We start from the raw sequence: 25,609 nt of genomic DNA on the forward strand, positions 1-25,609 counted from the left end.
GTTTTCTAGGTTTCCTTTTCTTCATTTTAAAGAAAAGTGAATGAATAAACAAAGGCGGAAGAGAAGAGGGGGGAAAAGGTGGGAAATAGTGTAATGTGAATTTTTCATCTTCCTTATCTTCTACAGCTGAGGTCAAAAGATACTTCAGATCAGTAAGTTAAATAACAAAGGTATAAGCATGTTTTAAAGGTAATGAGAACATAAATGATTAAAATGAGATGGAACAGAAAAATGTCTCATCATTGCTCATAGGAAGAAGTCAAAAGATACTGTAAGAAACAAAGTACTGATGCTCTCTGAGCCATGTGATTAAATGCAGCGTGACTAATAATGGGACAAACTTGATAGTATGTACCTCCTGAGTGATGGAATGAAAATGATAATCACCTATGATGATTCTTGCCAAGAAAATTTAACTGCATTTAGTTAGGAGGAAACAGACAACCCCAGATGTTGGGACATTTTACAAGACCAACTACCTGAATTTTTCATGGGGGGTAAAAAAAAAGGGCTTGTAGACTGATCTAGATTAAAGAGGGCAAAAAGATATAAATAAATGCAATGCATGATCCTTAACAAACAAAAAGGCTATAAAGGACATTACTGAGACAACTGGGGAAGTTTAAATATGGACTCCATACAGATATTATAATAGTGTTGAAGTACTTGGGTGTGATACTGGTATTGTTCCCAAGTAAGAAAATGTCCTTGTTCTTAAGAAACACATGCTGAACTAGTTAGGGATGACGAATTTGTTAAGAAGTTACCTTCAAATACTTAGGAAGAAAAACATGTAGATACAGACAAAAATAAAACAAATGTAGCAAAATATTAACTACTGGTGAATCTAGCTGAATGATAAGCAGACGTTCATATACCATTTCTACTTTTCTTATAGGATTGAAGTCTTAAATGAAAAGGGAAAAATATTAAATATATATGTTATGTTTTAGTTAAAAATTCAACTCACAGGTCAAAAATGAAGAGCTTAAAAATTATCAGAGAACACATAAAAACTGCAACTATAATAATGGATCATATAGTGAATGACATAAAAAGGAAAAAGCCATATCAACAAAGCCTAACAACTTTTGATGACAAAACTAAAATCAAACATGTACCAATAAATAAAAAATGACCTAAACTCACCTATTGAAGAAAAACTCCCAGTCTAACAAATAAAATTCAACTTTATGCTATGTATAAAAATCCAGAAGTGAATTTTATGCTATACTTATCAAAATTAAATTTTAACTTGAATGTTTTTTTAATTTAATTTTTTTTTTTTTTTTTTTTTTTACAAATAGGGACTTATTCTGTCTAGTGTTCTGAAACATTTCACTTAATGACTTATAAACATTTCTCCAGGCATTGAATGTTCTTTTCTAACATTTGGAATGATTTCATAGTTTTCCACTAAAGAAACCACCCAAGATTATGTATGTTAGAGCTGGACCTTTCAGTCATTCTAATTTTTTTTTTTTAAGATTTTATTTATTTGACAGACAGAGATCACAAGCAGGCAGAGAGGCAGGCAGAGAGAGAGAGGAGGAAGCAGGCTCCCTGCTGAGCAGAGAGCCCCATGTGGGGCTCCATCCCAGGACCCTGGGATCATGACCTGAGCTGAAGGCAGAGGCTTTAATCCACTGAGCCACCCAGGAGCCCCAACTTGAATATTTTTAAAAGAGATGTATCTATCCAGGATCTATAAAGAACTCCTCAAACTCAACACACACAAAACAGACAATCATACAAAAAAATGGGCAGAAGATATGAACAGACACTTCTCCAAAGAAGACATACAAATGGCTATCAGACACATGAAAAAATGTTCATCATCACTAGCCATCAGGGAGATTCAAATTAAAACCACATTGAGATACCACCTTACACCAGTTAGAATGGCCAAAATTAGCAAAACAGGAAACAACGTGTGTTGGAGAGGATGTGGAGAAAGGGGAACCCTCTTACACTGTTGGTGGGAATGCAAGTTGGTGCAGCCACTTTGGAAAACAGTGTGGAGATTCCTCAAGAAATTAAAAACAGAGCTTCCCTATGACCCTGCAATCGCACTACTGGGTATTTACCCCAAAGATACAGATGTAGTGAAAAGAAGGGCCATCTGTACCCCAATGTTTATAGCAGCAATGGCCACGGCTGCCAAACTGTGGAAAGAACCAAGATGTCCTTCAACGGATGAATGGATAAGGAAAATGTGGTCCATATACACTATGGAGTATTATGCCTCCATCAGAAAGGATGAATACCCAACTTTTGTAGCAACATGGACGGGACTGGAAGAGATTATGCTGAGTGAAATAAGTCAAGCAGAGAGAGTCAATTATCATACGGTTTCACTTATTTGTGGAGCATAACAAATAGCATGGAGGACAAGGGGAGATGGAGAGTAGAAGGGAGTTGAGGGAAATTGGAAGGGGAGGTGAACCATGAGAGACTATGGACTCTGAAAAACAATCTGGGGGTTTTGAAGGGGCGGGGGGGTGGGAGGTTGGGGGAACAAGGTGGTGGGTATTAGGGCACAGACTGAATGGAGCACTGGGTGTGGTGCAAAAACAATGAATACTGTTACACTGAAAAGAAATAAAAAATTAAAAAAAAAGAGATGTATCTAGTATAAAGTGATTCAGACTGAAAATTAAAGGGTAGGCAAAGGTACACTAAGGATATATAAATAATAAGAAATCTAGATTCATGATTGCAGTATCAGACAGAACTGAATTCAGAGAAAAAGTTATAAACAAGACCAAAGAAGTATGCTTCATGATGACAGAGATTATAATCCGTAATGAAGACCTAGCAGTAAGGAATTCTATTCAAGCACTCCATCATTCAAATAAAACCACAGAAAATATTAGAAAAAACTGAAACACATTAGCAGGGACCTTTCTCAGTTTTACACAGAGTAAATTGGACACCTTCTATAAAAATTAAAAGGAAAAAAAGACCTAACTAAGATTACCTAATCAACATATAATGGAGTCTTAACATAAAACAGAAAATATATATACTTTTTAAATGTCTACAGAATGGTTAATTAGGTTGTAATAAACATAACAATGTAAATAAATGTAACCATGTTAGGTAGCTAAAAAAATCTGAATCACAAAAAAAAAAAAGAAAAGTTAATAACAAAACTAGAAAATGATAATGTCTACCATCGGGAAAATTTTAAATCTCTCTCAATTCTTGGGACACAGAATAAATCAAACTTAAAATTCCAAATTACTTAGAAAACAAATATGACATATCAGAATTTATGAAAATAGCTAAGGCAGCTCTAAGGAGAAATTTCTAAGGTTTTTATTATTATCAATGAACAACGAAGAATAAAAAAGAAGTGAATGAAGCATCTAATTTAAGAAATTAGAAGAACTGATGGATTCAAGAGCGGGTTCTTTGGACGGAAAGTAGAACGACCTATAATTAACCAATTCAAGAAGTGAAGACAAACACAGTAGACATAAAGTAAGAAATGGAAATGAAGCACTAGCCACTGATATAGAAGCTATTAAAAAACAAAGACGATTTTAATAAATTTGAGGTCATGGAGGAAGTGGATAATTTTCTAAGAATATACAAACTAATCAAACAGACTTCAGAAGAGCTTGTAATCTGACATAAAAATTATCATAGAGGACACAGAGAAAGTTTTCAAAGAGTTAATCATAAAAACACACTGGACCAGGTAGTTTCAAAGAGTGTTCTACCAAATCTTTAAGAAAAAGAAACTCCAATTTATGTAAAGTGCTCCAGAGAGAAGTTCTGGAAAGACTGCTGTATGGCAGCACAGATTTTTTAATCTTCCCAATGCCCCATATAAAAACAGAGATTAAAGGGTGCCTGGGTGGCTCAGTGGGTTTAGCCTCTGCCTTCGGCTCAGGTCATGATCTCAGGGTCCTGGGATTGAGTCCCACATCAGGCTGTCTGCTCAGCAGGGAGCCTGCTTCCCTCTCTCTGCCTACCTCTCTGCCTACTTGTGATCTCTATCAAATAAATTTTAAAAAGAGAGATTAAACAGAAACCATCAACCCATGGAAAACATTATCGAGTGACAACATACCTCTACAGACCCCAAAATTCAAAATGGTGGACACAAACTTCCAAAAGCTACAAGACCTGTATGGCATTAACATTACCACTATTGGTGTAGGATGAGTCAAAGGGATTAATGTACCTGAAACAAAAGAAGTCAAACATAGCCAACAGGTTACTCCCTGGAACCCACAGGAGACCAACATGAGAAAACAGCTGAAATTGTGAGAGAATGGTCCAAATGAACAGTGAGTAAAAGGGGAGTGTAAGAAGCCAACAATAAGATGTTGAGGGGCTAAAGCAGTCTAGCTCTGTGAACTAAAAACTGACCAACCAGGACTCCCTTGCAGTATAGGAGGCAGGACTGGTAAGAATCAAAATTAGGCAAGACAGGAAAAACAAATATGAAAGATAGAGATGGCCAGGATAAAATGGGAAAGGAGCACAGAACAAGAAATTTCAGAAAGCAAGCTGCCATGTGCACCTGCCCTGCCACAGGTTCTTCTTCTTGCCCCCACTTGACTGTGGGCTAGGGACATACACATGTACCAGCAAAATCCCCTCACACCTTCTGCTTTTGAACATCACTGCTAATTCCAAAGGCACTTGCCCACAGGTTCCTTTGTTTTTCTTCCACTTGCTCTCTCTGTCTCCTTCCTATCTGCTTTGTTAAACCCTTTCCCTTACTGTTCCCTCCTTTTGGCTCCCTGTGGCATGTGGTCACTTTGTTTCTCTATGGTAAACTTTCTTCCTGCTCTTCTCCTGTGTCCCTTTCTTAGGCTGGATTGAATGACCATCTCATAAATGAATACAAAACACAGTTTTGTATTAACTGAAAACAGAGGACTCTAAAATCTGAAGTTAGGAAAGCAGTCGTGAACTAAACTTTCTTTTCAAGGTTTAGAAAAAACAGTTTTACATGTATTAAGATAAAAAATCCCATAAAAAGTTATTTTAAGTGGGGCACCTGGGTGGCTCAGTCAGTTAAGTATCTGCCTTTGGCTCAGGTCATGATCTTAGGGTCCTGGGATCGAGCCCGTATTGGGTTTCCTGATCAGCGGGAAGTCTCTCCCTCTGCTCCTACCCCCTGCTCATGTTCTCTTTCAAATGGATAAAAAAAAAATCTTTAAAAACAGGTTATTGTAAGATAAAAGAGAAGACTCCTACAATGAAAGTGTGCCTGAAAGATATGACTATAAACACCCATATCCCACTATTATCCCAAATGGTTACAACCCACTATTATTTCAGAAAGAACTCAATGAATTTCAAAATGAACTGAAAGAATGAACGAATAAAGAAGATGTAGTGTGGGGACACACACACACAAACACACACACACACACACACACACACACACACACACACACACTGGAATATTACTTACCCATCAAAAAGAATGAACTCTTGCCATTTTTAACGATGTGGATGGAAAAAGAGAGTATTATGTTAAGCAAAATGTCAGAGAAAGACAAATATCATATGATTTCAACTCATATGTGGAATTTAAGAAACAAAACAGATGAACACAGGGGAAGGAAAGGAAAAATAAAATAAGATGAAGATAGGGAGGCAAAGCATAAGAGACCCTGAACTCTAGGAAACAAAGTGAGGGTTGCTGGAGGGGAGGCAGGTGGGGGGATGGGCTAAGTGGGTGATGGGCATTAAGGAGGACACTTGATGCATCAGTTGTGTCTCTAAATTCTATGCCTGAGACTAATAATACAGTACTTGTTAAACTGAATTTAAATAATTAAAAAAAGACAAAACCAAAGAAACATAAGAGTAGCAAATAAACACAACAATAATGCTTTTAAGAGAAGGAGGGGTACAAAGAAGAAAGAACTTTAAAGAAATTAAGAGATAAAAAAATTGACCAAAAGTGAACTTGCCTCAGAAAATACTAAAGATAGGCAAAGAAGATCCCATCCACAAATAGTAAGTCCCTGAACAACAATAACAACAACAAAAACAAAGCAAGGAGGGGTGCCTGGGTGGGTCAGTCAGTTAAGCACCCAACTCTTGATCTCAGCTCAGGTTTTGATCTCAGGGTCGTGAGTTCAAGCCCTGCAGTGGGGTCCACACATAGCTTAAAAAAAAAAAAAAAAAACCCAGCAAGGAAACAGATCAAATACTAAAAAGATCTGAACTACCTATTAAAAGAGCACAGTGTACCCATGAGAATATCAACTAAAATGAACAACTCCAAGACAAAGTTTACTAAAATTACTGGGAATGAAAGAAAAAGAAAAAATCCTATTGACATTGGCAAAAATAGCAAATGAGTTATAAGGAAAAAAAGTAAGGTGACTATTAGGTTTTTTTAGGGGGGGGATTATTAACTTTTTAATAGCAATATTTTATGCCAAAAGAAAAACAGAAAATCATTTAAAATAAAGAAAAAAAATATAAGTCAAGGATTTTGAATCTGGTAAAACTGACTTTTTTGTATGTAAGGAGAATATACAAACTTATCAACATACAAGGTCTTTACATTAAAAACAAAAAAAAATCTTTTAAAAAAAGATTATTTATTTGACAGAGAGAGATCATAAGTAGGCAGAGAGGCAGGCAGAGAGAGAGGCGGAAGCAGGCTCCCTGATGAACAGAGAGCCCGATGCAGGGCTCGATCCCAGGACCCTGAGATCATGACCTGAGCCGAAAGCAGAGGCTTAACCCTCTGAGCCACCCAGGTGCCCCATAAAAATAATCTTTACTTGTACAGTTAAGTTCCTCCCTCTACCTAATAAAGGAACTGAAAATGATTTTAAAGAACATGAAAGACAGAAATGGACTGAAAGAATACATAAAATATTAAAACAGCCTCAGTTCATTTGAAGAAAAAGTGAAGCAAATTCACCAGGACTTCCTATTTGGGTACTGAATTAATAATCTAAGTAGAGGTAAAAAGTAACTGGTTGTTCAGGAAAGTATTGATATTTAGGAACTACTCTTTGCCTAAGATTATTCTCCATATAAAGATAGTTTTGTTCAAAATAGACTTCTAATGTTTCATAGTGTTAATTTTTTGTATAAATATACTGTCCTTAGTTTTGTTTCATTTTGTATGTACTCTATTTTGGTATGTATTTACAATTCCACTTTGAAAAAGTCATTCTGTAAATATAACTGCATATTCAATTCATTTTAGTATCCTAAGAACTTACCTAGTCACTATATATATAAAGTCATTTCCCAAAGCTTGGCAAAAGAGAATTAACTACTGATAAGAAATAATCACTGAGGGGCGCCTGGGTGGCTCAGTGGGTTAAGCCTCTACCTTTGGCCCAGGTCATGATCTTAACTGGCTCTGTCATGAACAAAATCTTTAATTTTCTAAAGTATGAGTGATGGATTACAGGAACAAGGTGGAAACAAAACTCTTAAAAAAAATCTAAGTGGTGAAGATGTAATATGGTAACAACTAATACTGAGTATTGAGAATTTATGTGCTTAGCAGGGTGCTAAGTGTTTATATGCACTCTTCCCATTTAATCCACCCATTGTTCATATTTTACAGATGAAGAAAATGAGGTTGAGGGAAGTCATGTCATTTCCCTAGGGTCCTAATGTAGTAAGTAGCAGGGCCAAGAGTTAAATCTCAAACTGACTTCAAATACTCTGATTTTAACCACTACAATAAACAAGCTTTTATTTTTTTAAAACACGATTTTAATTTTTAGACCAGTGGCTATTGCTGGAACCACAGAGAAACCTAGCCTTTTTTGGTAAAAGGACAGGAAACAAGGCATGCAGACCTAAGGTATCTTACCATAAAGAAAATGTTTCAATAATGAAGATAAATGCTCAAAAGTGTCAAATGTTACAAAGAATGTCAAGAAAAAGAAATTCTCAAGCAAGCCTACAGGATGAAGTGATTAGCAGGCCACACGTGAACTACTCAGGTCAACTATTACACAGATGGGTGTTAGATGACAGGCCTAAGGGATGGCATGTGGGGGCAGTGTGAACACTGGAACTCAAAGAACTTAATTCTATGCCTGGTTCAGCCATTTATTGATCGTATAACTTATCGTCAAGTTACTTTAATACCTTCCCGTGTTTCTAATTCCTCACTTGTAAAATCAGAATAATAATAATACCTCCTTCACAGAGCTGTGAAAGTCGATAACTAACCAACCTTGACAGAAAGGTACTGGATCTTAGTAAATACCCATAAATTTCAGCTGTTTATCCTTTCCTAACACTCAAGCAATCCTTTCCGGGCTCTTGATCTCTCCTTTAAATCTTCTCCTTTGGCCTTCAAACATGAATGCTGTCAATTTGTTAAACTGTTTTGTCAAAATCTTTATGCATTGCTAATTTTATTAATGATTCCGAATTGCCCTTCAAAAACACCAGAATATTTCATATGCAGTATGAACACAATGCTAAACTAGTAACTGCAAAGACATGAGAAACCTACTAAGAAGTGCATGGAAGCATTCAATGTGTATTTATTTTTTATTAAAGAAAATTCAATCACCTTGGTAGCGGTGAGAAGTATTTCTCTGTTAACAGAAATAAACTACTATTCCTCACTCTACTCCATCTAAACATCTTGATTTTTTCACAGGAATTGCCACAATCCGTTATTTTTTCCCGTTTATTCTTTGCCTTCCATTTTTAGACTACAAGCTTCCTAAGAGTAGTTATCAAATCTCTCTTATTCATCCCTGTATTCCCCAACACCTGGCATATAGTAGGCACTGGAGAAACTTTGATGAATGAATTTATAGTAACTGGAAGTAAGAAAAATCATCCTAACAGAAATGTAAAAAAAAAAATTCCAAGATATTTATAATTAAAAAAAAATAGAACAATTTATAGTGTTCATTACCCTAAAACTCAGGTAAGAAACTAAATAATTATTAAAAACTAAGCTCTAATTCCTTTAAGTGATCTGATTCAATACATAGCATACTGGGGAAAAATGAAGAAAATTCTCAGGTAACTGAAGTTTGCCACTCTACACAATGACTGCATAAGAACAGTTTTCAAAGACAATCCTACAATACATATTGCTAAATAAAACACATAAAACAGCTGAGCCAATTTTATGATGCTTCAGGGTTTTCATGGATTGTATTATGCTACAATGTCCTTGGGATGCTACTTATCTGTAAGGTGATCTGCTCTTATGGCAACTAAGCTCTTGCACCTCTAGAGTTCTCCTGTATTAGCTACCTCTCCCCTCCCTGTCAGGTAGTACTCTGCCTCTGTTCTTCCTCATGTTATATAATCTATTCAGGGAAAAAACAGATAATTAAGTTTATTAGAACCCTGTGAACTGTATTACTGAGTAAAACATAGAGGTAAGAACCTCTACCAAAATATAAATTGCAGGCTTGACAGCTCAGGGATCTTTATTTTTCCCATAAAAGGTTAAAGGAGCTAGAAGTTCATCTTTCCTAAGTATTAAAACAGTCCAGCGATGAAGTCTAAATAACAAATCAGGGCAACCAGCAATACATGTTTATGAATGCAAAATCTCAAAAGACAAAACAACTTGTAAAGAAGAGTAACTACAGGGGCGCCTGGGTGGCTCAGTCGTTAAGCGTCTGCCTTCAGCTCAGGTCGTGGTCCCAGCGTCCTGGGATCCAGCCCCACATGGGGCTGCTTCCTCTGCGGGAAGCCTGCTTCTCCCTCTCTCACTCCCCCTGCTTGTGTTCCCTCTCTCGCTGTGCCTGTCTCTCTGACAAATAAATAAATAAAATCTTTAAAAAAAAAAAAAGAAGAGTAACTACAATTAAGAACATTTGAGTTTTTCCTTAAAAGAATGTTTAATATCTCCTTAAATCATGTGCCTTACACCACATGTTACTGTTAGGAATTCATCCAATATTCTTACCAAGAGTATCCTTAATGAGCATTTCAAGCTTCTGCCCCATGTTGGGTCCTCTCTCCTCTCTTGGATTCTGTACTCGGTTTACAATCTCTTGCTTGATGGAGTTGATTACAAATAATAAATTATCTGGAAGACAGAACAAGACATTTGGAACATGCCACTAATATGGAAGAATTTTCTTTTTATTGTGTAATAACAGTTATTCAGTTAAAAATGGAAAACTTGTAAGAAAATATTAAGTAGTTATGGTTATAAGCTTTTTTAAAATTTAAATTCAATTAGCCAGCATATAGTACACCACTAGTTTTAGATGTAGAGTTCAGTTATAAGCTTTTTTTTTAATCCAAAGAAACAAATTTCAAATGATGTGCCGGTTTTGATGACACACTGTAGACATGTATCAATGTCTACTATCCTGTAAGCAACTTTATTGTCTTCATGGCTTTAAGAACTATAATAGTGCCTGTATAATGAATCACAGGATCTTAGTAAATATTTACTAAATAAATCAAATGAAGTCCTTCAAGTCCTCCAAAGACAAAACTTTAAAAACTATCCCCAGTTTAAGAAGAAAGTTAACCAAAAGTAAATAGAAAGAGGTAAATCATAAAGAGCAGAAATCAATAAAACAACAGAAACATACAACAGAGAAAGTTAACAAAGCCAAAAGTGATTCCCTAAAAACAGCAACAAAATTGATATCCGCTCCCACCCCCCTATCCCTAGCTAAATAGATTGATCACCTATATCTGGAATGAAAAAGGGGTTATCACTTAAGAATCTAGAGCTATTGAAAAGATAATAAGAAAATGCTATGTCAACAAATTAAGTAACTTGGTAAAAATGGTCACATTCCTTGAAAATGCAACTTAAAAAATTGACACAAGAAGAAATGAAAAATATGAACAGCTTATTTCAAGTAAAGGAATTAATTTATCCAAAAATATTCCTCAAAGAATGGTTTTAATAGAAAATTGTATCAAATATACATGAAGAATAAAACTGATCTTATTAAACTTTTCAAAAAAGAGGAGGAAAGATCATGGCTCAATTCACACTGTTAAGGTCAAAATAGCCCAAATTCTAAAACCTGACAAAAACATTACAAAAAAAAAGAAAATCACAGACCAATATCTCTCTTGAATACAGATACACAAATCCTTAACAAAATATTAACACAAAATCCAACTTAATGTTCTAGAACAGAATCTTATAGAATATTTTCAATAGACTCTAATATAAAAAGGATGATATATCACAACCAAGTAGAGTTTATTCCAAGAATGCAAGGTTGGTTTAATATTCAAAAATCAGTTAATGTAATTTACCATATTAAGAGGTAAATATGTGATATATTACCCGAATAAAGGAGAACATGACTGCTCCAACAGATGCAAAAAAGACCATATGATAATATTCAACACCCATTTGTGATAAATGAAACTACAAAAAAAAAGGGGAGAACTTAAAGTGATAGAGGGCATCTCATCTTACAAAAAAGCCTACTGCCAACATCATACTTTAAGGTGAAAGGTTCCCCACACCCAAGACGGATTTATTTTTCTTGCCTTATTGTAATATCTAGGACATTGGACGGACATGGTGATTGCCTTGTTTGCAAAGGCATTAGTATCAGAAAAGAAATAAAGCCATCCCTATTTGCAGATGATGACTGCTTAAACAGAAAATCCAGGGCATCTATACACCTACCACTGGAACTAATAAACAAATTTAGCAAGATAACGGGATACAATAATAATATGCAAAAATCCATTTTATATATTAGCAGCAGAGCTTAAAAAAATTTTTCAAAAATAATTCCAATTACAGTGCACCAAAAAATATAAAACACCCAGGAATAGATCTAACAAAAGATGTTGGGCATTCTACACTGAAAACTATGAAACAAGGCACAGAGAAATTAAAGGCAAATTAACAAATGAAATACCAAGTTCATGGATTAGAAGACTACATTTTGTTGAAATGGTAATTCACTCCAAATTGATCTACAGATTGAAAGCAATCCCAATCCAAATTTCATTAAGCTTTTTTTGTAAAGAGTGATTCCAAAATGTATATGGTCATGTAAATGACCTAGCACAGCCAATGCAACTCTGAAAAAACAAAATTGTAGGACTAACAAGAACTTATACTTACCTAAGATTTACTATAAAACTACAATAATCAAAACAGTTTGTACCCACATAAAGGTAGACAAATGATCAGTTGAACAGAATACAGAGTCCAGAAGTGGACTTACATGTTTAGGGTCAACTGATTTGACAAAGGTGAAAAAAAACAACTGAACAGGAAAAGGAAGGTCTTTTTAATGAATGGTGTTTGATCAACTGGATAGTCATATGGGAAAAAAATTAACATCAATTCTCAACCTATACCATAAATAAAAATTAACCTAAAATGGATCATAAACCTAAACGTAAAACCTAAAACTATATGAACTCTGAGAGAAAACATACAAAAAAGTATTTGCATTTTGGAGTTGGCAAAGTTTTTAAGAACACTAAAACTAAGAAATATAAAAGGAAAGCCTGGCAAACTGGAGTTCATCAGAATTAAAAATTTTTGCTCTTTGGTAGCTCTTGGGTTACCACAGTTTCCATGACTTGGTTCATTTTCCAATTGGGGATGTCTTAGGGATGTCCCTTCTCAGTGTGGTCTTTTCTATTTACTTGGGCACTTAATCTTTAGCAGAAACGATGATGATTCATTAACTCCTGTGTTTACATATTGTTAATCCTTCACCCTCTAAATGCCAGGTAAATTCCATTTTAACATCTTAAGGGATACAAACTCTTTAATCCTAAAATAAAGGGATTAGAAAGGCAGGGTATTGTGTTGTGCTTAATTGTATGTAGTATAAAACATATAATGCAGAGTAACTAAGACCTTCAGAATATAAATAAATAAAAAGGATAAGGATAATGGAGTAAATTTTTCATAAAGTTTATTTCATTCTGAGATTATTTGTCTCAATTTTTTAGTGCTAAAACATCCCTCCTTGTATTCAAATGTCACTGACTTGTGAGTTACAAATTCCAGAAACTACTGGGTTAATAGGCAGGTAGTGGGTAATAAGTGTTCCACAAAACAATAACAGACCATCTGACAGATATTTCAAGGAATCGAGGACACCATTCTCTTGAGAAATGTACCAGAAACTCTAGGAAGATTTTTCAAACTACACATGGCAAACTGCACAAGAGCATCTCATAGGTTTTGAAATGACTTCTAAACCAATAGTTAAGGCTGGCTGTTCTTTCCCAGAAACTGGAGAAGAGAAGCTAGTAAGACAGAAGTGGAAGAGAAATAAATGAATGGTAAGAGCCTGTCCTCCTTCATGCTAATTGAGAAGAAAATGGTACCTTTTAAAGATGGGCCTTTTCCTACATGAAAATATAAGATGCTTTAAGTCAGCTTTAGAAACCAGAAAAATTTAAGACAGCTACCATAACTCAATTTGAGATAGAACAACACATCCAGAAGCACACATACTCCTGGCCATTACCAACGTCCCAGGTGTTCCCTAACCCAGAATATATTTACATCACAGACCAAAGCATGTGTGGGGGGCTGTGCATTAGCAGACAAATGCAAAAATATCTGACTATAAATAATTATGGATATACATATATACATAATTATGGATAAATACGTTAACTGAATAAAACACATACAGATGCCTACAACTGTCCAAGGAAACACAGACCCAGAAGGCTCCCAATAGCCCACCACATCTCCCTGGAGCCCAAGTCATCTGGTTCTAAAAGAGAATATGAATGTATACGATATTGTAATCATTATGTGTATATATACTCACATAGCTCAAGGTCCGAACGCTTCAACAGCAAGAAAGAATAATAGGAAAATGGGTAGATTTCCTTTCCAACAAACCAACTATTGTTTTACCTAATTCATTTACCTGATGAGAGTTCCTGAGTGGCCATTAATATATAAAACCATCAGCTCATTTCACAAGTTGTAAACTTCACAATAGGAAATCCTCTTTCTGCCCTCACAAATGGAAACAAGATAATCAAGATACAAATTAAGAAAACTGCACAAAGTTTACTGAGCACTTATGGGCCAGATGTTGTGCTGGACTTCAGAAAGTCTCTAGAAACAAATAGTAACTTATCATTTTATCACTCATCCACTTTCAGATACAACTTAGCCCAAGAGCTATACAGTGAAGACGACAATTTTAGAGGCAAAAGAACATACGAACTCTTATGACACCAGGCTTAAGGAATAGTAAGAGAGCAAGGAGGAAAGGAAAGGTGGTTATTACAGAAGATCAAAACCACAGCTTTCCAAACCTCTAGTGTACGGTAAAAGGGTTCCAGGTGTTTGAGATGCTAATCCTCTCAGCCCACAGGGGCCTCCCTTCCCATGAGCAGCCTACTCTGATAAATTCCAAGATACCTCAGTGATGATAATTTTTACATGTGCCATGTTGTCATAGACTGGGCGGTACCGAGCTAAACCAACAGTTACCAAATAAGTGCTAAGATAGTTGCCTAAGTGTAATATGGGGGTAGTGTTAAAAATATGTACTCTTGAGTTCTACTTGCACAGATTCCAATTCATTGGATCTGGGGAGAAGCCTAGAAATCTGTACGTTAGCATGTACACAGATGATTCTAATGAGCAGTCAAATTTGTAAAATACACATCTAAATTATCCACTCAGAGATTAAAATAAACACTAGTCACTAAAACTGGCTAACACAGCAACATAATTGTAAAATGAAGTAGGAGATTATTGTGGTCACAAGTAGAGAAGCTCTTTAGGAGAGAGAGGAGATCTGGCATGGGGAGCCACAGATACAGACACTCACTAAAAGGAGAACATGAATGAATAAGAGTGAGTACGTAGCTTACTGAATGAATGAAAAGGAGGCTGGCCTAAAACTTGGCAGGATACAGGGAAGGCAGATAACAAAACCAAAGAAAAAGAGAATGGTTGGCAAAGTAATAGGAGATTAATCAAATTCTTAAAAGTTTAGGTTTACCATATTCTGTGTTGAGGCCCCATAATTTCACTTTATTAGCTTCATACTGGGCTTTTTTCTTTAATCGACAAGCCCTGTGAAAGGAAGGAGCAATTAGTTCACTTCTTTTTTTAAGTGAACATTCAGAATATACTTCTTTTTGCTGCTGTCAAACATTTTCTAATAACAACCAAAAATCACTGCCTACTGATGTTTCTATCAAGGAACTCAGTTTCCAAAAAACATACAATATAATCATTAATCCAAACGACTTTTGAAAATTTTAGCACACATCCAAAAATAATGACAAATACACTAAAATAAACAACAAAAACTGACAATACCAAGAGAATGTAAAGTAAGTGGAACCATCACATATTGCTAATTGGGATATAAAATACCACATGCTGCTACTTTGAAAAACAGTGATTTTTTAAAAAATTTTACATTATTACTTCAGAAATAGCTACTTTGGCAATTTCTTATAAACATATAATTGCCAAAAAGTGGAAGCTGGTCCAATATCCTTCAGTTGGTGAATGGACACACTGTAGTATATCCCTAAAAAGGAATACTATTCAGCAATAAAAAGGAACAAACTATTACTCAACAACATGGATAAACATGAATCTCAAATTCATCATGTTAAATCAAAGAAGCCAGAGTCAAAAGGCTACATATCATAGGATTCCATCTATATGACATTCTAGAAAAAGCAAAACTCTGGGGACAGAAAACAGATCAGTGGTTGGAGGGATTAGGGGTGACAGAAGGAGTTTCCTTTACAAGGAGGCATGAGGAAATTTTTTAAATGGATGATTACTGGTGATTGTGGTGGTGTTTATATGATTGGATACGTTTGTCAAAACCCAAAGAAGTGTACCATAGACAAGCCTGGGTGGCTCAGTTGGTTAAACAACAGACTCTTGGTTTTCGCTTAGGTCGTAATTTCAGGGTTGTGAGATCAGGCCTCACACTGGGCTCCAATGCTCAACTTGGAGTCTGCTTGGGATTCTCTCTCTCCCTCTCCCTCTGCCCCTCCCCCTACTGGCACTCACTTTCTCTCTAAGTAAATCTTTTTTAAAAACCCCATAAAAGTGTACATTAAAAGGTAAACATTTTACTTCAAGTAAATCATAACCCCAATTTAAAAAATGACCTATCATAAAACAAAGAAAAAGTAAAACTATGATAAATTTTTACATTTTTATAATACAATGCACTTGAGTCCATTCACCTCTCCCCTTTAAAAGCAGAACACCATCTTTTGGTATTATGAAGCATAAACAAAGCATAAATACCATCTTTTATTTTTAAAGGAAAAATTACAATATTCTCATTATAATATTTATAAAAGCATATTTCTGAATAAATGATTGATGATCATCTATAAAAGCTCACTGAAAGTCTAAAATCTCACCACCAAGACTTTATTTACACAGGTGAACATGATTAGCATTTACCTGGAAGCCAGCTTATTTTTTTCCTTCCTTGACCTTGGCCGGGCTGTTAAGGGTAGCTCACTGACCGGAGTCAGATCACTAATCACCTTATTCAGTTTCCGTAGTTCATTGCCTATCTGGAGTAATTTTTTAGGATTTGGAGTCAGGTCTTCTACATCAGTTCTCCGTGACTTCTTTACTGCATATTTCCCTACAGATGGTTTAAAAGAAGTTTAAATTAGATCATTTTATTTCACCAAAGATATATTCTACAGCCATATTTTAAAACCACATTTCACCCTTCCGTCAAGTCCTGGCATGTTTCAGAAGTCTCAGCATGATATGCTAAAAGGGCTAGCCTCCTCTCCTTCCCACCTGTGCCTCCAAGAAATTGGGGAAATATGGCACAGCTCCAGTCCCTGCCAAGTCCTTCTCCACCTTAAAGTTTCTAGCCCTGGTATTACAGAATCTTAATTACATGCATAGTGGTAATAAGCATCACAAACCTTGGGACTGGAGCGTAAGTTCATTGTACCCAAAAATCAGGGCAAGGGTGGAACATACACCCAGAAAAGAAACAGATTTTACTCAAACCGAGATGTTTTGATGCTGCGACTGAAAATTTCCCAGACATATACTCTGGTGCTGGACTCAAAAGGCCAAAAAGTAAGTATTGCCTTTTGTGAAAGCTCTTCCTTGGTTAGTTTGATAAATAACATTACAGAAGACTTGGGGGTCTTGCCCTATCACTGAGGGCAACAGAGATGGCCTGGCCTTCTGAACTACAATATACCAAACAATTTTCCTCATACTGGCCATGTGCTACCTACCATTTACTGGACCTGTCTTTTCATTTCTCGTAGAAAACTAATGTGAAGGCCAAAACCAGGTCTATTCACTAAGAACAGTACCGTACAGACTGAGTGCCAGTGGAGAGGGAACATGAGGCACAAATATACTTCTGATATAATTCCTGTGTCAAAACAAAATTGCTTAGCAACTTACATCTGTAGCATGAGAGATTACTAAAACTGTTCATTGAGTGCCAAACTTACTAGTGCTCTCCGCCCTTTCGGTACAGATTTTGGATCATACAAAATAAAAGAAGAAATTCTACTTAATTACATCTTCCGAGGTAAACTTCGCCTAAGATTATAAGCTTCTCCCAACTCCTACCATTCAACTCTTATCTCTCCATTTCTTTTCTCTACAATTATTACCTTTCCTCTGCTTCCTCTTTTCTTCCCACCACCATTTGATTCCAATCTCCCTATTTACATTTCAGCCTGGAGACTGGACAAGAACAGAAGAGAAAGATGCTGGAGCCCATTCCCTTTCTCCCCAACCCTTTTGGTCTATTGCAACTGTGGCAGGTCAGCAATCAATCAGCAGTCTACTGGTCCCTTCCTGGGCAGGGTAAATAGAATAGGAAGTGACCAGAAATCATTTCTGCACAGAGCTTCCTCCCTGTTTAGGTGATGGCTCTCACTAACAGTAAATGCTATTTGTGAGTATCTCTGCAGAGATAGCTAATACAGCAGCTCTCCTGTTCCCCTCTCCACTTCACTAGTAAGGGCTGAGTACGTAGGTACATGGACAGGAAACATGGTTTATGATCTCTGTATTAGTGACATGAAATGTTTGACCACAATTCCCTCTTACCATGATGTAAGCCATTTTTCTGGTACATATTACTTGGCAAGGTGTCTCGGTTCCATTCAGATGGCCTTAGCATCCTCTCTTGCTGTGATGGGGTGAGCTGTTCACTATACTCCCAGAAGTACCTTCTTTTACCTCTCTTCCGAGAGGATATTGAAGTCATCTCCTTCAAGTCTTCCACAGAATCATTTTCATAGCCTTAAAAAAAAAGGAAAGCCCCCCATCCCCAATTTCTTAAGGTCTATAAATTTCAATAAAGCAATCAAGGCAAATAAAAAGATCTCTTCCATTTGTCACTTGATATATTTCCTTTCATCTGAAAACATCACTGGCATATCAAAGATAACAGACCAGGTTTATAAAATGACTTTTAATATGGAGCTCTCTAACTCATAAAATATTCAGAGACTAATAATCATAGGTAACTATACTGTTTATCCTCCTTATAGTTCTCTCTGGTTCGTATGAGTTAGTGTAGGAAATCTTTTTAAAATATCTTTACATAGGCGCTCACTGAGAGAATAATGAAATATAGCTCCAGGAATGTCAAATGCACCATTAGATCATGGTACTAAGACCCTACACTATGATTTAAAATGCCTTCCTTCTAAAATTTATGCATCCAAAACACTCCCAGACAGACAAGTGTGTGCATTTCTATGATTGTATCCTACCAGAGTTTTGTGAGGCAGTAACCTGTCCATAGAATAGGTTTTCTGCCTACCTCCCACCCTACCCCTTTTGTAAAAGTACAAAAATGAGAGTGCTCTCACAGACTCACAAATAAAAACACATATGCCTAGTTTAATATTTTACTGGAAGCAATATGCATTTACTTCACTTTTTTTTAAGAAGTTATTTTCCTTACTAAGGGAGAGTTTCAGAAAAAAACTTAATTTTGAGCTGCTAGAACTGTTGGTCAGACCTCACCAGGATGACCTACAAATCTAAAATACCCTCAGAGAATGCCCATCTTAGTGTACGCCCCGTCATTACTGCTAAGTACATGGAGGAGTGGAGATGGACGCCACGTAGGATGTATATAACACTAAGGTGGACAGGAAAACTTGGGTAGCACTGACAAAGCAGAATGACCATTTTGTCTCCTAAAAACATGACTTCTCTGGAACTGACACTAAAAAAGTGATGGTATCTGCAGAAATATAGCTCCATTTGTATGACATTCTGGAAAAGCCAAAACTACAGGCAAAACTAGAAAGCGGTGGGCCAGGCGTTGGGAGTGGAGGGAGGGCTGACTCTAAAAAAATACAAGGCAGGGGCGCCTGGGTGGGAGTCGGTTAAGTGTCTGCCTTCAGGTCAGGTCATGATCCCAGGGCCCTGCTCACGGGGGGAGCCTGCTTCTCCCTCTGCCTGCTGCTTCCCCTGCTTGTGTTCTTGCTTGCTTGATCTGTCAAATTAATAAATAAAACTTTTAAAAAATAATAAATAAAGGAACACAAGGGAAATTTAGGGGGGGTTGATGAAACTCTTCTGTATCTTGATGGTGGTAGCGGTTACCAGCACTACAAGCACTTTTCAAAACTCACAGAAGTGTACACTTAAAGAAGGGCGAATTTCATATTTATACTTCCTATACTTCAATAAACATAACCTTTTAAAAAAGAATCAATGTGGAGACCAGAATGATTTCAAAGGCAACAATCAAGAGAAGTTTCTGTAGAAATGCTGGTATTAACAGCATTAAAGTGCAAATGTGGTAGTTTAAAACAATATGGCAAGGAGTGTGACAGTGAACTCTAGTTTCTTACGAAGAAATGATGAACAAGTCACACCATCATTTCTAGAAGTCAGATTTTTAGAACTTGTGTTAGATACATAAAACAATAACTTTGGCCTATTTATTTGTGCCAATGCCACACTTCAAATTAAGGATTTCATCTTGTTACAGTGATCAACCTAGCTTTCGGAAAGATGCAAGGGCCACACGGTGCTACCAGAAATGGCATTTTCCAAACACCTGGCTCCACCAGGCCAAGAAAAACTTACTGGCTTGAACAAACTACTGGCTCAGAGAGATTAACCTAGTATGGCTGGGACCACCTCAACACAAGCAGATGGACCAACAAAAACACTTCCAACTGCCTACCAATGTCAAGAACTGGTGTTCCACAAAAACAAAACAACCAAACCAAAACAGAAACAGATTCACAATACAAAAAACAAACCATATACAAGATACGGAGGAGGAAAATAGGTAAAGGGGATTAAGAGGTATAAATTTCCAGTTATAAAGCCAGTCAGTCATGGGATATAAAGTACAACTTAGGAAATAGTCAATAATGTAATAATTTTGTATGGCAACAGTTGGTAACCAGACTTAATGTAGAGATCATTTTGTAATGTACATAAATATTGAATCACTATATTATATACTGAAACTAATATTATATACCAACCATACTTAACTAAAAATAAATAAAAACTTAAAAAAATAAGTAAAAAAAAAAAAAAAACCCAACCCTCTGTATGGTGGCAGACAGTAACCTGACTTATCATGGGGATCATGTTGTAATTATGATGCACAGTCATTATGATGCACACCTGAAACTAAAAGGATATTGTATGTCAATTATACTTCAATTAAAAAAATAGAAGAACTAGTATTCCATATTTAAATCTACCCTGGCCCAAAGCATAAAGGAAACTTTTTCATATACAACTTCCTCAGGCATCCCATCCCTCTGATAACTGTTTTGATATTCTCCCCAATTTAGCAACCCTCCTCAGGTGGCCTGGACTTCTGGCAAAACACTGTCCTTTTCATTTAATATACTTATATATTTCACTTAGAGATACTCTGAGACTTCTGACAGCCCAGTAAAAAAGGTATCATTAACCCCATTTACAAAAAGAAACATGCTCATGGAGGCTTTAAGTGATTTGGCAGAGCTAGAACTGACTCAAGTCCCATGACGCAAGGAGTCTAGCTTCTATTGAGCTTATCTGACATGATTATCAAATGTAAGTCAAAAAGGCTACATTTATTGTGTCAAATTCTAACCATACAGCTTTGGTTAGTGCAGACTATTGGTAAAGTCAATCGTGAAAATGTTTAGTACAGATTACAAAATAAACTTTCATTCTGGGGGCCCAATTCTTAGTATTACACCATGTAATCCCAATGACCCCAAACAGTCAGAGCCTGTCCACAGAATAGGCTCTATTAAAACTTGGGAGCGAGGCCAGAGGAGGGACTGAAACTCCATTTTACACCTTTCCTGGAGCTTTGTAGGCTCAGGCACTGTTGTAGCCAACTGCCAAGAAACAGCATCAAGGGAGCTAGTCATCACAAAAGGGCCTTTGTAAACTGCTGCAAATTAAACCAATCAACCCACTCTAAAACTAGCACTCTGAAAAAACCGTAACTATCCTCACTTTTTTGCTTCAAAGAATTTCTTCCTGCTTCCCACCAATAATTCACTTCTGCGTTCCTGAAGTCACTTGTTTAGCTCTTTCTTCTAAGAAAAAGGGAAATTTTCATTAGCAAATATGAATAGAGCCCAAATAATACCACAAAATTGTGTTGATTTTGTGGTTAAATCATGTCATTCATTAACATTTGTGAGAACTGGCCAAGTAATACTAACCAAAGGGGCTTTACTTCAGGTCAACTAGAAGGGAGTGAATTAAATGCCATCCAAACATTCAGCATTGTTAAACAGAGTCAAGAGGAGAGTTTTACCCAGCCAATGCATCTCTGTTTCAAAGTAGTGTTGGTTACCACCAACAAGCTCACACAACAGGATTCTTCTAGAGAAGACAAGGCAAGGGAATGTGGCATGACAGGACAACACCAGCTATAACACTGGTTCCTCTCTCCCACCCATGAGAGTTAAAAGGTTGACAAAATGCAAATGAGGGTCAACTTACTAAGTGATCTCTCTTCACAGACCTAGTCATCTCTCAACACACTTATCCAGGTAAAAACACACTACAAGATAAAAGCAAAACTACAACCAGAAGTCGGGTAGACAGCATAGTCCTTGGTGATGGCAGGATTTACTGACTCCCTCTGACTTACATGTTTCTTTAAGCATCTACTGGGACAAACCCCTCCTTCTCCACATTTTCCATTTCCCTAAGTTATTACCCATCTTCCCGCTGTCTCACCCTTCCCCTACCCTCCTACCCTGATCCTAAATATGGAACTCAAAGCGATAGGGCTGATCGGTCAGACCTTGAAGATTACTCATAGACAGCAGTCTGGGCTTACCATGGGAGGGAGCTATATAACTTACCACTAGCTACAAACACAACTTTTCCTGAAACACCTCAAAGCAGATTTTTTTAAAGATTTTTTTTAAAGTAATCTCTACACCCAACATGGGGCTTGAACTCATAACCCTGAGATCAAGAGTCACATGCTCTCTACTGACTGAGCCAGCCAAGTGCCCCTCAAAGCAAATTTTATTAAGTTGTTGAGAGAAAAATCTTCCTGCTAAGCAGAAAAAATAATTGTTGTATCTAAACTATGCAGAGTTCTAAAGTAAACCAAAAAAAGGCATAAGCCCTTTTCCTCCGGATTAAAGTACTTTTTCCTTACTTGAAACTCCACCTAAGTCAAATTTGGTTGTATCAAATAAACAAATCTAAGCATTTGTGTAATAGAAAGATTTCACTAAAGCAAAGTCTTTTTTCTAGCAATAATAGTGCTTCGCCAGCTATACCATATATCTACTACGGCTTAAAAACCTTTCTGAAAATTAAATACCAATCTTCATACTGCCAGAAATTCCAGCAATTATAACAAAAGAGCGCTCTTGCAATTTCTAAGGTTTTAAAAATAACTTAGTTTTTTTTTACATACAAGTTACAGCATCAACACTATTTTTTTTACATACAAGTTACAGCATCAACACTATTTTTGAAGAAAACAACTTTTGCTTAAATTTGAAGATCTTCACTTCTTTGTGCATTTTAAACTGTGTGCCACTTGGCAATACCATTTTCATAAATACTGCACAAGCCAACAGTGGCAACAGCTCAAGCATGTAAATACTGAATGAAGTGAATCAATTCCCACAGGTTTCATTTTCTTCCTCCCTTTTATTTATATGTGCTGTGTATTAAAAAAAAAGCAGAGAATCCTTCATGCTCATTAAATTACAGCATGTATTTTTCTTAAATGGAAAAAAACTGTGTGAATGAAAGATGGGACAGACACAAAAAGTTTTTTTTTTTTTTTTTTTACATTATTCAGGAAGTAGGTCTTGTTGGTTATAAGCATGAATAATATAAAGCACCATCACTTGGTTTACCACTGGGGCACTCTTAACTTGCCTCGACTGTAACAGAGGGACATGTATATAAATAGAAATATTTTTAAATCAATTCTTGGCATCTTTGCACAGCTGCTCAGAGAGTAACAAATTAGTCTCTTAACATAAATTAAGAAGAAGCCCTCGAAGAATCAGCCTTTGAATCACTATATGAGCGAAAGTGATTATTTTAGAGCTGCCTGAATAGAAAAAAAGCAATTACTTATTTGAGCCAAGATAGTAAGTCATTTAATCCCCAAACTAAGGCAAAGGAAACACCCATATCTCAAGACAGGAGAAAGGTCAGTTTGGTAAGCCTCCAAGCATTACCATACCTGGCTCAGAGAAAGTGTCACTAATATCATCATCTTTGTCATCTTCATAATCCTCTTCCTCCTCCTCCTCCTCCTCATTTTCAGAAAGTTCGTGCTCACTACCAAATCCTTCATCATGGTCCTCATCATCAACATCGTCCTCGTCTTCCTCATCTTCTTCAGGACTGCATTTGGTTGGCTGTTCACCCAAGTTGTCAGAGACAAAAAGGGAGTAATTGTGCTCTTCTTTTTTCTGGGATGAATCGGAGACCAATGTGCTGGCGGAAAGGCTGCTACTCTCTCCTGCTGCAATTGACCCAGGACCCTCCTGGGACAGGGGACTGAGTAACAGTTCCTGGGTTTCTTTAAAAGGCAAAGCTGGAGTGACGTGTCCCTGAAGAGGCTCCACCCCTTTCTTTTCGGGTCTCTTTGCTACTGCACCACAGTAGCAGGTGTTCTCCTTTGCTGCGTCTGCGTGAATCTGGCTCAACAAGGGCCGACTCTGCTGCACTGGATTGATCTTTACCTTTGCCTTTTTTACATAGTCTTTACATTCAACATGAAAGTTCACCTTTTCATTATGATACACATTGGTCTTCACCATGATCTGTGTGCTTGAAGTGGGTTTACTTGCTTTTTGGACACAGTCTGACAAAGGGACCTCAGCCTGAAGAGTTTTAGAAGAACACACAGGGGCAGCCGCTCTGCTTGAGATCTTTTTACTAGGGAATGAAGAGGGCAAGGGATTCTGTTTGACACTGAAAAGTGAATCAGGGTAATAAAGGGAATCAGAAACAGACTGAGAGTCCTCGCTATTAAGCTGTGCCAAAGTTGGAGTTTTACTTATGACCTCTTCATCTTGGTAAGGGCTAGAAAAGTCATCAAGACCCAAGTAATCCACTTCTTTTGTTCCCCAGATGTCACAGCTGGTTAGCTTGGTGTACTTTGTTAAGTCTTCACAGTACGTATCCCACTGTTCCCAGTTTGAGGTTAAAGCACCCTCATTATCCAGGACATCTGTGAAAGACTCCAGATTTTCAATGTCTTTGCAGTCCTCCAAAGAAAGGAAGCTGTCTCTAGGATTCTGTTGATAGTTCATCTCTCTATCCTGAGAAAAGTTAAAAAAAAAAAATCACACACCATATTTTAGGAAAGAAGTATTCACCTCCATCCTCACATCCATGTACCAAAATGACAAGTCAGTATTTGACCTCTGGTCTGTTTTATTTTAAGATAAAGGCTCTTTACATGTCACTTTACCAGTCCATATAATATCATTTTCTTGGACAAGGAAAACAAAGGGAAAATATGCCCCTCAAGAGGCTTAGGTTTGGTCTAAATATCAAGGACTCTTAAACTTTACTACAAACACTCTTTCTCAAAAAGGTTTACGTTTCTTTATCTTTGACTTAGAAAAATTTGAGGCTCTCCTTTGAAACAAGCTTCAATTAAAAGCAAATAATGAAGACCTTACCTTCATCACAGAAGAAACTGTCTTCTGAAGTGAGAACTTAAAAATAGAGGCAAAGAGCCAATCAAAGAGGAGTTGAAATTCCACCACAGAAGGGTAAGATCTTTGATTAGACCTGGCTAACAGCGCTTGGGCATGGGGACTACAATACTCCTCACGAGTGTGACAGAGATAGGATTTTAAAAATGTGTTAGTGAGACCATGCAGCCATTAAAAAGAATGCAGTTAAAGTCTAATGTACTAGCAAGAGAGGCTGCTTACCAGATGTCTTTACATTCAAAGGATTAAGTTACAGTATACAGTATCTATGAATGTGTCATCCAACTTAAAATACTCATGTATTTACATATGAACAGAAGGACTCTGTTAGGAGTACTTATCTTTGGGGAAAAGGTTTAGAAGGTGGAGGTGCAGGAAGGAAACGAGGACATTTTCATTTTTCCAGTTTGTTTTGATTTTTGCATTTGTGTGGGGGCTTTCTTGCTTCGTTTTTGCTTATGGGTGTGTGTCTCTGTGTTCTAAGAGCTTTAAA

At 36.7% G+C, this 25,609-nt stretch overlaps 1 protein-coding gene across 3 annotated transcripts in view; it reads right to left on the reverse strand.

Annotated features, from left to right (window-relative positions):
- LOC111140811 (CREB3 regulatory factor) overlaps window positions 1-25,609 on the reverse strand; it is a 54,094-nt gene that overhangs the window by 7,461 nt on the left and 21,024 nt on the right. For all 3 annotated transcript variants that reach the window (XM_022492999.1, XM_022492998.1, XM_022493000.1), the window contains exons 4-8: window positions 23,628-24,714; window positions 18,017-18,211; window positions 16,376-16,565; window positions 14,934-15,007; window positions 9,905-10,027 (exon numbers count right to left, since the gene is read on the reverse strand). In XM_022492999.1, coding sequence (XP_022348707.1) covers window positions 9,905-10,027; window positions 14,934-15,007; window positions 16,376-16,565; window positions 18,017-18,211; window positions 23,628-24,714 — 1,669 coding nt within the window. The remainder of the gene's footprint in view (window positions 1-9,904; window positions 10,028-14,933; window positions 15,008-16,375; window positions 16,566-18,016; window positions 18,212-23,627; window positions 24,715-25,609) is intronic.

Source organism: Enhydra lutris, unplaced genomic scaffold, assembly GCF_002288905.1.
Source record: "Enhydra lutris kenyoni isolate GAN:26980312 unplaced genomic scaffold, ASM228890v2 scaffoldscaffold5, whole genome shotgun sequence".
Lineage (NCBI taxonomy): Eukaryota > Metazoa > Chordata > Mammalia > Carnivora > Mustelidae > Enhydra > Enhydra lutris.